The sequence below is a fragment of the Balaenoptera musculus genome, chromosome 15, assembly GCF_009873245.2.
Source record: "Balaenoptera musculus isolate JJ_BM4_2016_0621 chromosome 15, mBalMus1.pri.v3, whole genome shotgun sequence".
Taxonomy (NCBI): domain Eukaryota; kingdom Metazoa; phylum Chordata; class Mammalia; order Artiodactyla; family Balaenopteridae; genus Balaenoptera; species Balaenoptera musculus.
In genome coordinates, this window is record NC_045799.1 from 23,933,633 (window position 1) to 23,947,827 (window position 14,195).

Here is a 14,195-nt window from a genome sequence, read left to right on the forward strand (position 1 = left end):
CTTGGTATGAAAAAAACCTTAGTGTTTATGTGCAAATGTCATGTATTTATAGATTAGCCAACCAAATTGTGTGATGGAAAAATCTCATGAGACCACTTCTGGGTCTCTGTGGTGCCAGCTCAGGACTAATTCCTACTGTATGGTGTCTAGGGCGTTGCTTCTAAATACCCCAGCAGTGGAACTTAGCCTAGGATACCATGCTACAGTCTGATGACTTTTACTGTTGGGAGTGTTTCCAGATATTCATCTCAGAGTTAACTTTTCTTCAGTTTTCTTTTTGTAGCCACTTTGTACCGCTTTTATTTGGGGTAAGAAATGTTTCTTTATTTTTTTCCTTTTTATGAACATAAAAATCCAAGGAACAATTATTTCAGGCCTTAGTTTACCACTGATCACATGATTCTTTATAATGTAGTTTACTTTGGACCCTCCTTGAGAGTTTTTTCTCCTGATTTTTGTTAATTGTACAAATAATTTAGTAATAAAGGAAATAAAAATCACCCATGACTTCAAACCTGAAAACATCTGCTGGTTCTTTTCCAGTCCTTAAGTATGTATGTGTGTACTAATTTTTTCCCTAGGTACCTTAACAAATATCCACAGAATTTTATGTTCTGGTGCTTTTTCACTTATTAGAGCAGACATTATTCACATTGTTAGATAGATTTCATAATTAATTTTTTAAATGGCTACATGTTATTTATTTAGCCTTTGTTTATATTAAAATTATTTACAGATTTTTTGTAGACTTTAATGTGGTTACCATTTTATTGTTATATAGTATTTCTTATTTTTAATTATTTATTAAAGATAAACTTCTAGGAGGGTGTACCCTAGGTCAAAGGGTATAAGCAGTTTCCTCTCCAAAAAGTTGTTTTAATTTATACTGCCACCAGCAAGTTTATATAACTAGTTTTTCATCATTACCTCCCCTAAATTGGGTGTTTTAAAAAAATTTAAACTAATTGGGTAGAAAACTGTTACCTTATTTTGCTTTGCATTTCTTTATCAGGGTTAAGCATTTTTCTGTTTATCAGTTATATTCTGGTTTGTAAAAATTACATACTTACATCATTTCTCTGTTTATCTACTGGGAATTTATTTTCATTACCAATTTATATAAATTCCTTTTGTAGCCATTCACTTTCTTTTTCATATTTAATGCAATGAAAAATTATTTTTGATGTATATAATTATATATTATATAATTTAAATAAATAAATATATTAAAATACTTAAAATATAGAGTAATTCCCTCCAGCTAGTGTGTAAGCCTTACTCTTCTGAGGACATGTCTTATTTTTACCTGTATTTCCTGGGCTTCTCACTAAGTCTGGCACAGAGAAGGCACTAAATGTATGTTGAATGAATGAAGAATATACTTGTGCAGAAGAGGCATCTACTTTGGGTAGTTATGTAGCTATTTCTTTTCAGAGTTGGGCTAGGTTCTATTTTTATTTTTATTTTTGTGCACTGGAAAATTTTAGTAGAATTTATCCTATAGTTCTAAATCATTTGTAAATAATGTGTGCAGACATGGTGGAAGGAGGAACTCATTATATCAATCTCTGACTTGTGCCGTATTCTTTGAATCAGTAAACATTTCTTGGGTACCTAATATATACCAGGTACTATATTAGGCTCTGGGACGGCATTATAGCAAAGCATCCATGTAAATAACTTAAAATTGTTTATCTCATGCTGACAAGATGTAATTTTAGCCATTGTAAATAAACTGGACATTTTGTCATATTGACGTTACCTCACTGGTACATCTTCCCATCTTTGAGTTCTCCTGATTGGAAAACTGTGCCTCAGAATGACATCCTTAGGTACATATCTGACAGGGAGGCAGATTTGGCTTAGAATGAGGAAGAACTTTGTATTAACTAGGATTGTGGTGTAATGGGATGTGTTGGCTGTATTTTGACAAAGTAAATTTATTTTTACTGGAAGTATTCAAGCAATGATTGGAAGGCTATGTTAGGGGCTTGACATAAAAGTATCCACCATTGGATGAGTGGTAGTATCAGATGATCTCTAAGGTAATGTCCAATGCTATAATCCTATTATCATTTTCAAAAGGCTAGGGACATTGGACTCTAATCTGTCTTTTCTAGATAACCTCTTGAAGTTCTGTCATACTTTGATGAGTCTACTTACAAAGTTTTTTTTAACTTTTGAAATAATTTAAACTTACAGAAAAGTTATAAAAATGGTAGTGTTCCCTTATACCCTTCACCTAGCTTCCTCTAATGTTAGCATCTTATATGACCATAGTGCAATTATTGAAACCAGGAAGTGAACACTGATGTGATACTATTAACTAATCTATACACCTCACTCCAATTTTACTTTTTTTCCCCATTAATGTCCTTTTTTTGGTCTCTCAATTGGGGTTCGTCTAATATTTTCTTAAAAATAGATTGAAGCTATGCATTTTTGGCAAAAGTGATATTGTTTCCTTCTCAGTGGGTCATATCAGGGGATACATGATGCCAGTTATTACTGGTGATGTTAACTTTGATGACTTGGTTATTAGATTGGTGTCTGTCAGCTTCCTCTACTATAAAGTACTATTTTCCCCTTTGTAATTAGTAGGTGTCTTGTGAGAAGATACTTTGAGATTATGCAAATATCCTGTTTCTCATCATACTTCTTTTTTTGAAGTTTTAAAAATAATTTTTATTGAAATATAGTTGATTTACAATGTTGTGGGGTTTTTTTTTGTTTTTTTGGCTGCATTGGGTCTTTGTGGTGCACGGGCTTCTCATTGTGGTGGCTTCTCTTGTTGTGGAGCACGGGATCTAGGCATGGGCTTCAGTAGTTGTGGCATGTGGGCTCAGTAGTTGTGGCTTGCAGGCTCTAGAGCCCAGGCTCAGTAGCTGTGGCTCACAGGTTTAGTTGCTCCGCAGCATGTGGGATCTTTCCGGACCAGGGATCGAACCCGTGTCCCCTGCATTGGCAGGCGGATTCTTAACCACTGTGCCACTAGGGAAGCCCCAGGAGGTGGAGTTTTGATAAAAACTTTTATTTCAACTATTTAATTCCTTTTTTTGCATAAATATAAAAATGTTCCAAAACTTCCAAGATCTTAGAAGATGGTGACTGAAAGGATCAATCAGTGATGTTCATTTTAAAGGATTAAGAAAAAGTCCAAGAACTACAAAAGATGAAGCAGCCTAAGCTGAATAATTTATTACAACAACTTGTAAATGTTTGTGTAAAATGTCTTATAAGGGTTTATTGTTGGGTCCGTGGGCACCCAGGGATGAGGGGTGGGAGCAGGATTTCTTTCTTTTTTAAGGCTGTATAATATTCCATTTTTCTATCTATCTGTCTATCTATATCTATATCTATATATCTATATCTATATATATGGCACAGTTTCTTTATCCATTCTTCTGTCAGTGGGCATTTGGGTTACTGCCATATCTTGGCTATTGTGAATAATGCTGCAACGAACATAAGTGTGTAAGCATCTCTCCAAGATCCTGCTTTGAATTTTTTTGGACATATACACAGAAGTGGGATTGTGGTATCACGTGGTAATTCTATTTATGGTTCTTGACTGCAACAGTCATTACTATGGTGTTTGCTTGATGGTCATTTTCTAATTCCATCATTGCGTACTACATTTCTTGATTGGAATTCTACTGTAAGGAAGAGCTGTCACTTCCTCTCCATTTGTTTATTTATTCAATTATTTTGTTTGTATCAGTATGAGCTAATGGATATTTATTCTGTGAGTTATAATGCATTATTCTCATTATTTTGTTGATCAAATTGTTCCATGTTTGGCTGTTGAGAACTCCTTCAAGTTCCTTTCCACGTGCCTTCATTTTTTGAACACTTCCTTGTTTCTTGGCACCACAAGATGTTTCAGGTTCATGTTGTATTTTCTTTGCTCTAGCCCTAGAGTTAACAGTTTCCCCCCGGGAGCCCTGGTTCCTTTTATTGGAGAATGATATTTGGAATATTTAGAAATTAAGATCTGGGTGCTAAGTGTACATGAGCCAGTGTTGTTGAAAACCCTACACAGGTTTTTGAAATCAGTTAGATATAGGGGAAAGAAGATAGCTCTGAATACATGTTTTACCCCTTAATGAACTTTACTTCTTTGAGCCTTAGTGTTCTTATTTCTAAAATGGGAAAAAATAGTATCAACTTTTCAAGGTTGTTGTGAGATAACATAAGTAAAACAGCAAGCGTACAGGTGCTGGGCATATGGGAGATCTTCAGTAAATTGTAACTGCTATTTTTGTTGCTATTTGTGTTCATGCTACTTGGGTAAATTTTCTCCTCACCTTGTAAATTGAAACTTTAAAAAAAATTTTTTTTTTTAATCCTAAAACTACCTTAAGCAAGTTGCAACCTCTCCTTGTGTCTTAGTTTCCTCATCTGTGAAAGGAAAAGGTTGGACTTAGAAGATCTCTGAGATTCCTTCCAGCTCAAGTGTTGTTATTCTAAGTTACTCCTTAGTTCTTCAGTTGCTTTTTCTCCAAGCTAAACAGCTTCAATTTATTTTAACCTTTCCACTAGGACCTTTTATTCATCTCTTTGATCATTCCTGTGGTTCTTTACTGGACCTTCTCCAGATTGTCCTTCTATTTGGAAAAAAAAAAAAACCCCACCTAGTTTTTATTGAGTGCCTACTCCATGCCCAGAATGGTGTTGAGCAATGGGACAGAAAATAAAAGAAGTATAAGATAGACTGTCTCCTGGTGGAGCTTATAGCTTTGCTAAAAGGACCAGATGCATATAGTGTTCAAGAATTGCTTGAGTCCTGCCCTCCTTTTTCCTTTCCTTTCCTTTCTCTTTCTCTTTCCTTTCCCTTTTTTTCTTTCTTTCTTTCTTTCTCTCTCTCTCTTCTTTCTTTCTTTCTTTCTTTCTTTCGTTCCTCCCTCCCTCCCTCCCTCCCTCCCTTCCTTCCTCATTTCTTTCTCCCTCTCTCTCTCTCTTTCTTTCTCTCTCTCTCTCTCCCTCTCTCTCTCTCTCCCTCTCTCTATCAGGGAGATCTTTTCATTTTTAGAAACTTTTAGGAAGCAAAAAATAAAAGCAAAATCTTAATATATCTTTTTTTAAAAAATATATATTTATTTATTTTTGTCTGTGTTGGGTCTTCGTTGCTGCGCACGGGCTTTTCTCTAGTTGTGGCGAGCGGGGGCTACTCTTCGTTGCAGCACGCGGGCTTCTCATTGCAGTGGCTTCTCTTGTTGCGGAGCATGGGCTCTAGGAGCACAGGCTTCAGTAGTTGTGGCATGTGGGCTCAGTGGTTGTGGCTTGTGGACTCTAGAGTGCAGGCTCACTAGTTGTGGCACACGGGCTTAGTTGTTCCGTGGCATTCGGGATCTTCCCGGACCAGGGCTCGAACCCGTGTCACCTGCATTGGCAGGCGGATTCTTAACCACTGCGCCACCAGGGAAGCCCAAGGGACCCTTCTTGTACTGTTGGTGGGAATGTAAATTGATACAGCCACTATGGAGAACAGTATGGAGGTTCCTTAAAAAACTAAAAAACAGAACTACTGTATGACCCAGCAATCCCATTACTGGGCATATACCCAGAGAAAACCATAATTCAAAAAGACACATGTACCCCAGTGTTCATTGCAGCACTATTACAATAGCCAGGACATGGAAGCAACCTAAATGTCCATCAACAGAGGAATGGATAAAGAAGATGTGGTATATATATGCAATGGCATATTAGCCATAAAAAGGAACGAATTTGGGTCTTTTGTAGAGACGTGGATGAACCTAGAGACTGTCATACAGAGTGAAGTAAGAAAGAGAAAAGCAAATATCATATATTAATGCATGTATGTGGAATCTAGAAAAATGGTGTAGATGATCTTATTTGCAAAACAAATAGAGACACAGACGTAGAGAACAAACGTATGGACACCATGTGGGAAGGGGGGTGGGGTGAATTGGGAGATTGGGACTGACATATATACACTATTGATACTATGTATAAAATAGATAACTAATGAGAACCTACTGTATAGCTCAGGGAACTCTACTCAGTGCTCTGTGGTGACCTAAATGGGAAGGAGATCCCAAAATGAGGGGATATATGTATATGTATAGCTGATTCACTTTGCCATACAGCAGAAACTAACACGACATTGTAAAGCAACTATATACCAATAAAAATTAATTTTAAAAAAAAGAAAGAAGTACACAGTATTTAAATGGTCAGTACTCATCTTCATTATCATCATTATATAGTATTTATGAAACTATACAAGTTGAAAGACAACTTTCTAAAAGACTTTCTGTAAGACATTCACTCTAGTGTTCCAAGCTGTTAGAACAGGGCTTTGACATACAGTAGGCATTTAATAAATATCTGTGGCTTGATAGAATGAATAAACCAGTCAGTCAACTATGTGCAGTTTTATAGTGCTATGTATTAGTTAGAACATAATTAAATAAATTTTGCTTTTATTTTCGATTTTTTGTTGTTTTTTGTTTTTGTTTGTTTCCATTCTTTTTTTTTAAACAACAAAGATAAATTTATAATTTCATACATAAATGCAGATTACATACTATACATCATTTATTCACTTAACAAATGTAACTTGGAGGTAGTTTCATATCTGTACATCTAAAACTCATTTAAGAAATGCTACATCATATTCCATTGCATGGACACATCATGCATATTGAAACAGTTCTCAATAAATGAACATTTAAGTGGTTTCTAATAATTTGCTGTTGTAAACAATGCACTTTTCACATATGTATGATTATACGTGTAAGACTGAGTATCTAGGAGTGAGTACGGTTGCTGGGTTAATGGATATATGAATTTAAAATTAAAAAAAAAATTTTATTGGAGTATAGTTGGTTAACAATGTTATGTTAGTTTCAGGTATATAGCAAAGTGATTCAGTTATACATATACATGTATCTGTTCTTTTTCAAGTTCTTTTCCCATTCAGGTTATTACAGAATATTAAGCAGAGTACCCTGTGCTATACAGTAGGTCCTTGTTGGTTATCTGTTTTAAATACAGCAGTGTGTATATGTCAATCCCAACCTCTCAATCTATTCCTCCCCCCTCCTGCCCACTTCTTAAGACTTATCCGTGATCTTTTTTCTGATGACTCCAGATCTTTTCTCACTAAATTTCTGTTGTTTATTGAAGTATAATAAAAATATAAAAAAGATATGTCGTTAAGTGTACAGCTCAATGAATTATCCCAAAGTGAACATAACCAGCACCCAGAACAAGAAATAGAACCCCAGAAGCTCCTTGATCCCCTTTTAGTCACTATCCCTAACCAAGGTTAAAACCACAGTCTTCACTTCGAACATCAGAGAGTAGTTTTGCCTTTTAAACATACAGCATGTATTCTCTTGTGTTTGTCTGCTTTCATTCAACTTTGTTTTAGAAATTCACGTGTTACTCTTTGTAGTAATAGTTTATTCATTCTCATTGTTGTATAGTATTTTATTATATGACTATACCAAAATTCATTCATCCATTTATTTATTTAAATTTATTTTAATAAAAGTTATTTATTTAACTTTTATTGGAGTATAGTTGCTTTACAATGTTGTATTAGTTTCTACTGTATGGCAAAGTGAATCAGCTATACATATACATATATCCCCTCTTTTTTGGACTTCCTTCCTATTTAGGTCACCACAGAGCACTGAGTAGAGTTCCCTGGCTATACAGTAGGTTCTCATTAGTTATCTATTTTATACATCGTATCAGTAGTGTATATATATCAATCTCAATCTCCCAATTCATCCCCCACCCCTTGGTGTCCATACGTTTGTTCTCTACGTCTGTCTCTATTTCTGTTTTGCAAATAAGATCATCTATACCATTTTTCTAGATTCCACATATATGCGTTAATATATGATATTTGTTTTTCTCTTTATGACCTACTTCACTCTATATGACATTTATTTATTGATGGATATTTAGATTGCTTCCAGTTGGGCTTTTATTGATAGTGCTTTTATGAACATTCTTGTACATGTTTTTTGTGAACATATGTACACATTTCTGTTGAGATATATACTTAGGAATGAAATTGTTGAATCTTACAGAATGTGTATACATTCAGCTTCATAGATACAGCCAAATAATTTTCCAAAGTGATTGTACCATTTTACACTCCCATCAGCAGAGTATGAGAGTTCTAGTTGCTCTGTATCCTTTCTAGCGCTTTGTGTGTGTGTGTGTGTGTGTGTGTGTGTGTGTGTTTGGTGGGTGGTCTTTAAACATTTTTAAATGTGATATTCGGTTCTCTTTCTTGTGTAGTGAGTTTTCTTTCTCTTCTCCACAACATTATGAGCTCCATAGGATAGTAAAAACTGGCACAAGGGCTGGCATATTGTGGGTATTTAATAAAGGTTTGATAAATGAAACATGTATGCATGGCATGTGTGTGGATAAGAACAAGAAGGATATAATAAGAAATAACCGGGCTTCCCTGGTGGCGCAGTGGTTGAGAATCTGCCTGCCAATGCAGGGGACACGGGTTCGAGCCCTGGTCTGGGAAGATCCCACATGCCGCGGAGCAACTGGGCCCGTGAGCCACAATTGCTGAGCCTGCGCGTCTGGAGCCTGTGCTCCGCAACAAGAGAGGCCGCGACAGTGAGAGGCCCGTGCACCGCGATGAAGAGTGGCCCCCACTTGCTGCAACTAGAGAAAGCCCTCGCACAGAAACGAAGACCCAACACAGCCATAAATAAATAAATAAATAAATAGATAGATAGATAGATAGATAGATAGATAGATAGAAGAGTAACTGGTCTTGACCCCTCCCTTAAAAAAAAAAAAAAAAAGAAATAACCATACAGGTGGTTGGGTTTGTTCATTCAACAAATGTTTGAGGGTTTCCTGTGTATAATACACTGTACTTGATTCTGGTACTACACCTAGTTCCTACCTGCATGGATATTTTTGGTGGTGGTGATAGAAAATAAGTGTGTGTAATAAATATATAATTGTACATTGTAATGAGTACTATGAGTAAAGTGAACAGGGTACTGCTATGATAGAGAATAATGGGATGATAAGAAACTATTTTAGATAAAGTGGTCAGAAAAGGCCTCTTTGAAAAAGTAACGTTTGAGTATTTTGGGGTATTTTTTCTCTTTTACAGAAAGTTACTTGATATCTTTTTGGTTTAAACAGAGGAAAAATTAATGTTTTTAAAGGTCAAGGGAATCTTTTGGGGGGGCAAGGGCAAGAATGGGTAATACAAAAAAGTAAATGTGTGTATTTATAGATATGTTTAGGTATGGGGAAACTAGATGTTGTCCTTGGTGCTAGATACCTAGGTACTTTGGTAGTTCAATATTGTGTTCAATGTTACCCATAAATAATGATAGGACAGCAGTTGGTGAGACAGTCACAGAAGGAATCCATTGGTTACTCCTGGAGCTATAGGGGAAGAAAAAGATCATGACATACACCTCGCCCCAAAGCACAGCTTGTTGAAACTGCTGTTAGTTGTGTTCTTTCAGCCTGTTTAAGTGCTTCATGTTCTAGTGGACCATTACACTGATATATGTGATGTAATGGGAGGTGTTCTGTGTTTAGTCTCTGTGTTACAAAGCCTGCTTGATACCTGTGAATTAAAGCATAAGTGTTCTTGGGACTGACCAGAAGAATCCTGACTAATCTTTTAATATCCTTGTTTAGAAAGAAAAGTAAATAGTAACTCTCCACATTTAGAAATTCTATTTTTTTCCTTCATTAGGATTAAAGAAAAAATCATTTTCATTTCATGTGTCCCATCTCTTGGAATAAGCCAGAATTGAACCCTACTGCTGCTCCTTCCCCACCCCTTTATATTGTAAAGGAAGTATAACATTACTGAGAGTTTGGAAACTAGATTCTTAAACTCTTCCATAATTCTACCAGCATAGCAAAATAACTCTTTCATTTCTGTGTGTTCCTTTTTAGACTTGCCCTTATGCATTCATGTGTTTACCTATAATTTTGTACATATTATAAGTGTGTTTTCATGTTGCTAAAAATAATAATCTCTAATGTAAACTGTGGACTTTAGGTGATAATGTGTCAGTGTAGGTTCATCCATTGTAACAAATGTACCACTCTGTTGGGGGATGTTGATAGTGGAGGATGTTGTGGATGTGTGGGAGAGGGTATATGGGAGCAGTCTGTACTTTCTGCTCATTTTTGGTGTGAACCTAAAACTGCTTTTAAAAATAAAGCCTATTAAAAATCTGATTATCTGATTTCCCATTGAGTGACTGTACCTTAATTTAATTAACCACCTCCTTTCTTATTGGGCTTATTCCCCAGTTTTCACTCTTGTGAACAATGCTACAATGAGGATCTCCTGCATATTGTTTTTTTCCTTAGGAATTTACTTTCAAAACTATGTTTACTCGTCTTGATTATAATAATACCAACCTGGTAGGATTGTGGTGAGGATTACATAAGGTAATATATGTAAGGCAAATACATAGTGCCTGGCATGTAATTTTAACTAATGGCTATTATATTGCCAAAGTGCTTTCAAATGCAGTGTGAGCATTGGAGGAAGACAGTTCTGATCTGAACAACAATGATGTTGATAATGATGGTGATGATGAAAGCTTCTACTGTTTATTGAGTACCTATTTTGTGAAAGGTACTTTACGTTCTTTTACTTATTCAGATATTTAACAGATGTTTATTGAGCATGTAGTAGACAACATTAGGAATTGAGTTAAGCAAGGCTAGAAAGATTCTGTATTTTTTACTTTGAAGCAACTCTGATCACATTAACTCTCTAAGTGAATGCTCAGTGTTGCTTACCTCTGTTTTTTTTTTTTTTTAAATCTCCCAGTGGCCCCAGATGAGCCAGGCCCTATCATGTGGTGGATCAGTAGTAGACATTCAGCTAAGTAGGAAGTATCATACCACAAATAAGGTGAGACTTACAAGTTCTTTCTGTGTCTATAGCGTGCTTTCACACAAGTGTTCTTACTTGAAATTCAGCAAAATTGTTAGCTGGATGAGGCAAGAAATTTTATCAAATGCAGAAGGTGAGGCTCAGGGAAGTAAAGTGACTTGCCCAAGGTCACAAGGATGGGAAGAGACAGACCAACTGAATATTGGAACCTAAGGTGTCTGATCCCATGTCCTATATTTCTTCCATTGTACTCTCTTGCTTGGAAAACACTTTAGAGAAAAAGTGTCGTAGATTTTTTTATATGTTAAAAATAAAGTAATATTTAACTTACAGAGAATTTCTTATTGGATATATAGCCTGCCTTCATCTAGAGTGGCTTAGCATTAGCATAGGTTTTCCTTTGAATTTATTTGCAAACTACAAAACTTATATCTCCTATAGTCATTAATAAAAAATACAAGAGTTTAAAAACATTTATTCAGTGCATGCTTTGATTGATTATGACTTTGAATGACTTCTGACTGCTTTCAGATAGTATTTTTCTTTCCTTTTCCCATAATGTCAATAAACATAGACCATGTTTCTCAGAATTGTTCTTCGGGAGGTGGGGGTCAAGATTTCTTTTTTAAAGTACTCTTTTCCATAGAACTTTTATTCTGATACCCCAAATCTATCATTTCCTAGACAGGGGTTCATAGACATATGGTCAGTGAGGTGGGTATGTCTGCTCTGGAATTTAGAGGACACCTATTAGGGTTCCAGATGTGTTTGTATTGAGTGATAAGGTACCCAGAAAAATGAGAATTAAAAATTCTAGGTAAAAAAAAAAAAAAATCTAAGCAATAAAAAATGCCCTTAGACCCTAGTGAGAAATAAAAGCATTCTTTTAAAAAAACTTTTGCAACTAATTTTGGTTTCCTTCTTTTTGAGTAGCTTTCTTCTACCAAGGATTCCCCACAGCCTGTTGAGGAGAAGGTTGGTGCCTTCACAAAGATAATAGAAGCCATGGGATTCACAGGACCTTTGAAATACAGTAAATGGGTAAAGTCTTTTAAGTTTTTTTCATTTTTCTTCTTGAGCTTTGTGCTTTCTGCTCTTCACAGAAGATTTTTTTAAAGCTTCTGCTTTGCTTTTTGTGAAATGCTTATAGTATTTTGAGAGCTTCAAAATATGTTGTTGTCCCCTTGCCCCCCATTCCAAGTCAGGTCTATACAGCATGTGGGGCTGAAATACTCCCTCTACTCCCTTAACCTGATTCCTTAGAAGTATCTCAGTAGCAGGCAATCCAATAACACTGGTCTTTCCAGGTCTTTGCTACATGATATGCCATATAGATGAGTTCTAAGAAGTTAGATGGGCCAAATGTTCTGATGGGCACTGCTCTTAAGGAAACACTCTCTGTGATTCATAAGTGATTTTCCCTAAATCATTGTAGTGACTTTCTTTAAAATTTTACTAATAAGCATTTTTAAAATTAATCAATTCTATGATTTATTGTAATTCATATTATGAGGGCTGTTTGCTAACTGTGTCATTCCTAATCATTCCTAGTCTTGGCCTAGCATGTTATCTGTTTTATGGTACTTGCTATAAATGAATGCATGTCCTCTCTACATCAGGTGCTACTGCCCCTGGACTTTTATAGCAATGCCTCTAACCAATTAAAATAATAAAACACACGTATTTGGGTTTTTCTCAGCCCAGTTATCTCCTAGTACTACTGTTTCTCTCTACAGTTATGGCAAAAGTACCTTTTAATACTTTTCAAGGTTGCTAGAATGTTGGATAAGCCTAATCAGTCATAAGTTATATATTAAAGCAAACCAACACAAATCAGTAGGGAAGACTTTTCTAGAAAACATCATAACTTTGCCCAAAATGACTAAATTATTCCAGTTACACCATTTTAACAAGTTGGAGTAAAATTAGAATTTCAATTTTATTGTGGACTTTACTTTTAGTTTCTTCTTATAATATCTGGCTCTCTTCCTAACAATTCTCACTGTAGCATATATAGGCTTCTCTCTATAATCTCCGTTTTACATAAATTGAATGGTGATTCCACAAGCATTTTGTTTGTAAGGGGCTTTGAAAAGTATAGAAGATAGCACACACATTACTAGGTTATAATGATGTCCTTGAGACCCTAAGTTTATGAAGTGTGTTCTTAATCATTAATGAAATATTAGTTATGCTCATTAAAGTTATCTTTTTTTACATCATAATTCTTTGACAAATGATAATCACTGGTATATTTGGTAATATTATTAACCAGGATCTTTTCCTTTATTAAAAAAAATATTTGCGATAATACATTTGGATTTAAAAACTTAAAATGTGTGTTTTGTTTGAAAGTAAGAAATTAAAAGAAAAGGGAAATGAGAGCAGAAAGAAAGAAAGAAAAGAGAAAAAATTTACTGTTTTATTCATTTCTTGATGGTTGAGTTCCACTTGGTTGCTTCCATATGCTTTTGTCTTGTCCGTATTTTTATGATTCCAGAGGGAAAGCTGGCTACCATTTGGAGGATTACTAAATCATCAGGAAAATTTCTTCACTGTTTTAGTTTAAGTTAGTCTCTGATTTTTCTTGGTTCCCTTGTGACCTCAACTAAGTCCCTAATATTTGCATTTAAAAACTCTTTTGTGATGTGGCAGTGTCTACTTCCTGTAACCTTCATTTTTTAAATTTGTAATATCAAAACATCAAAGTATGACATTCTAGTATATTTTGGGTGGGAAGATATAGGTATAATTTTCCATATTGAAAGATTGAGAGCCCTTTTCAGCAAATATTGACTCAGAAATCTATGGCAGACACGTGTATTGGGTTGCACTGGCAAGAATCTTTGAATTTTGTGTTTTCTCATGTCTTTCATTAGGGAGTAAAATGTCTGCTTGTCTCGCTGCCTCAGCAGTATCAGCCAGCTTTCCTCCATCTTTTTATGTAATGTTTTCATGTGTAGTTCCATTTTTCTTCTAGATCCATATTTAGGAATTTAAATGTGGCTTTCCCTTACCTATTTGATTATCCTGAAATAACCCTTCTTTTTCATTATCTTTATGGAGCAATATCAGATAAGGATAACATTTAACAGATTGAGCCACATGTCATTGAATAAGCACTTTTCAGATTAGCATTAAGCCAAAAAGTTATTCCTGTTCTGAAGGACACTGACAAACTGGAATGCATTCAGAAGTGGGCAGTGAGCCTTGTGAAGGCTTCAGAAACTGTTGAATGCAGAGTGGTTGAAGGAAATAGGGATACTTTGCCTGGAAAAGAGAAGACATAATTGTTCTT

At 35.3% G+C, this 14,195-nt stretch overlaps 1 protein-coding gene across 2 annotated transcripts in view; it reads left to right on the forward strand.

The window, feature by feature from the left end:
- Positions 1-14,195, forward strand: part of LOC118880860 (ubiquinol-cytochrome-c reductase complex assembly factor 1) — a 95,101-nt gene that overhangs the window by 11,930 nt on the left and 68,976 nt on the right. Inside the window, exons 3-4 of one of the 2 annotated variants that reach the window (XM_036824952.1) lie at positions 10,832-10,915; positions 11,831-11,938. In XM_036824952.1, the coding sequence (XP_036680847.1) occupies positions 10,832-10,915; positions 11,831-11,938 (192 nt within the window). The remainder of the gene's footprint in view (positions 1-10,831; positions 10,916-11,830; positions 11,939-14,195) is intronic. The other variant, XM_036824953.1, reaches the window with a different exon arrangement.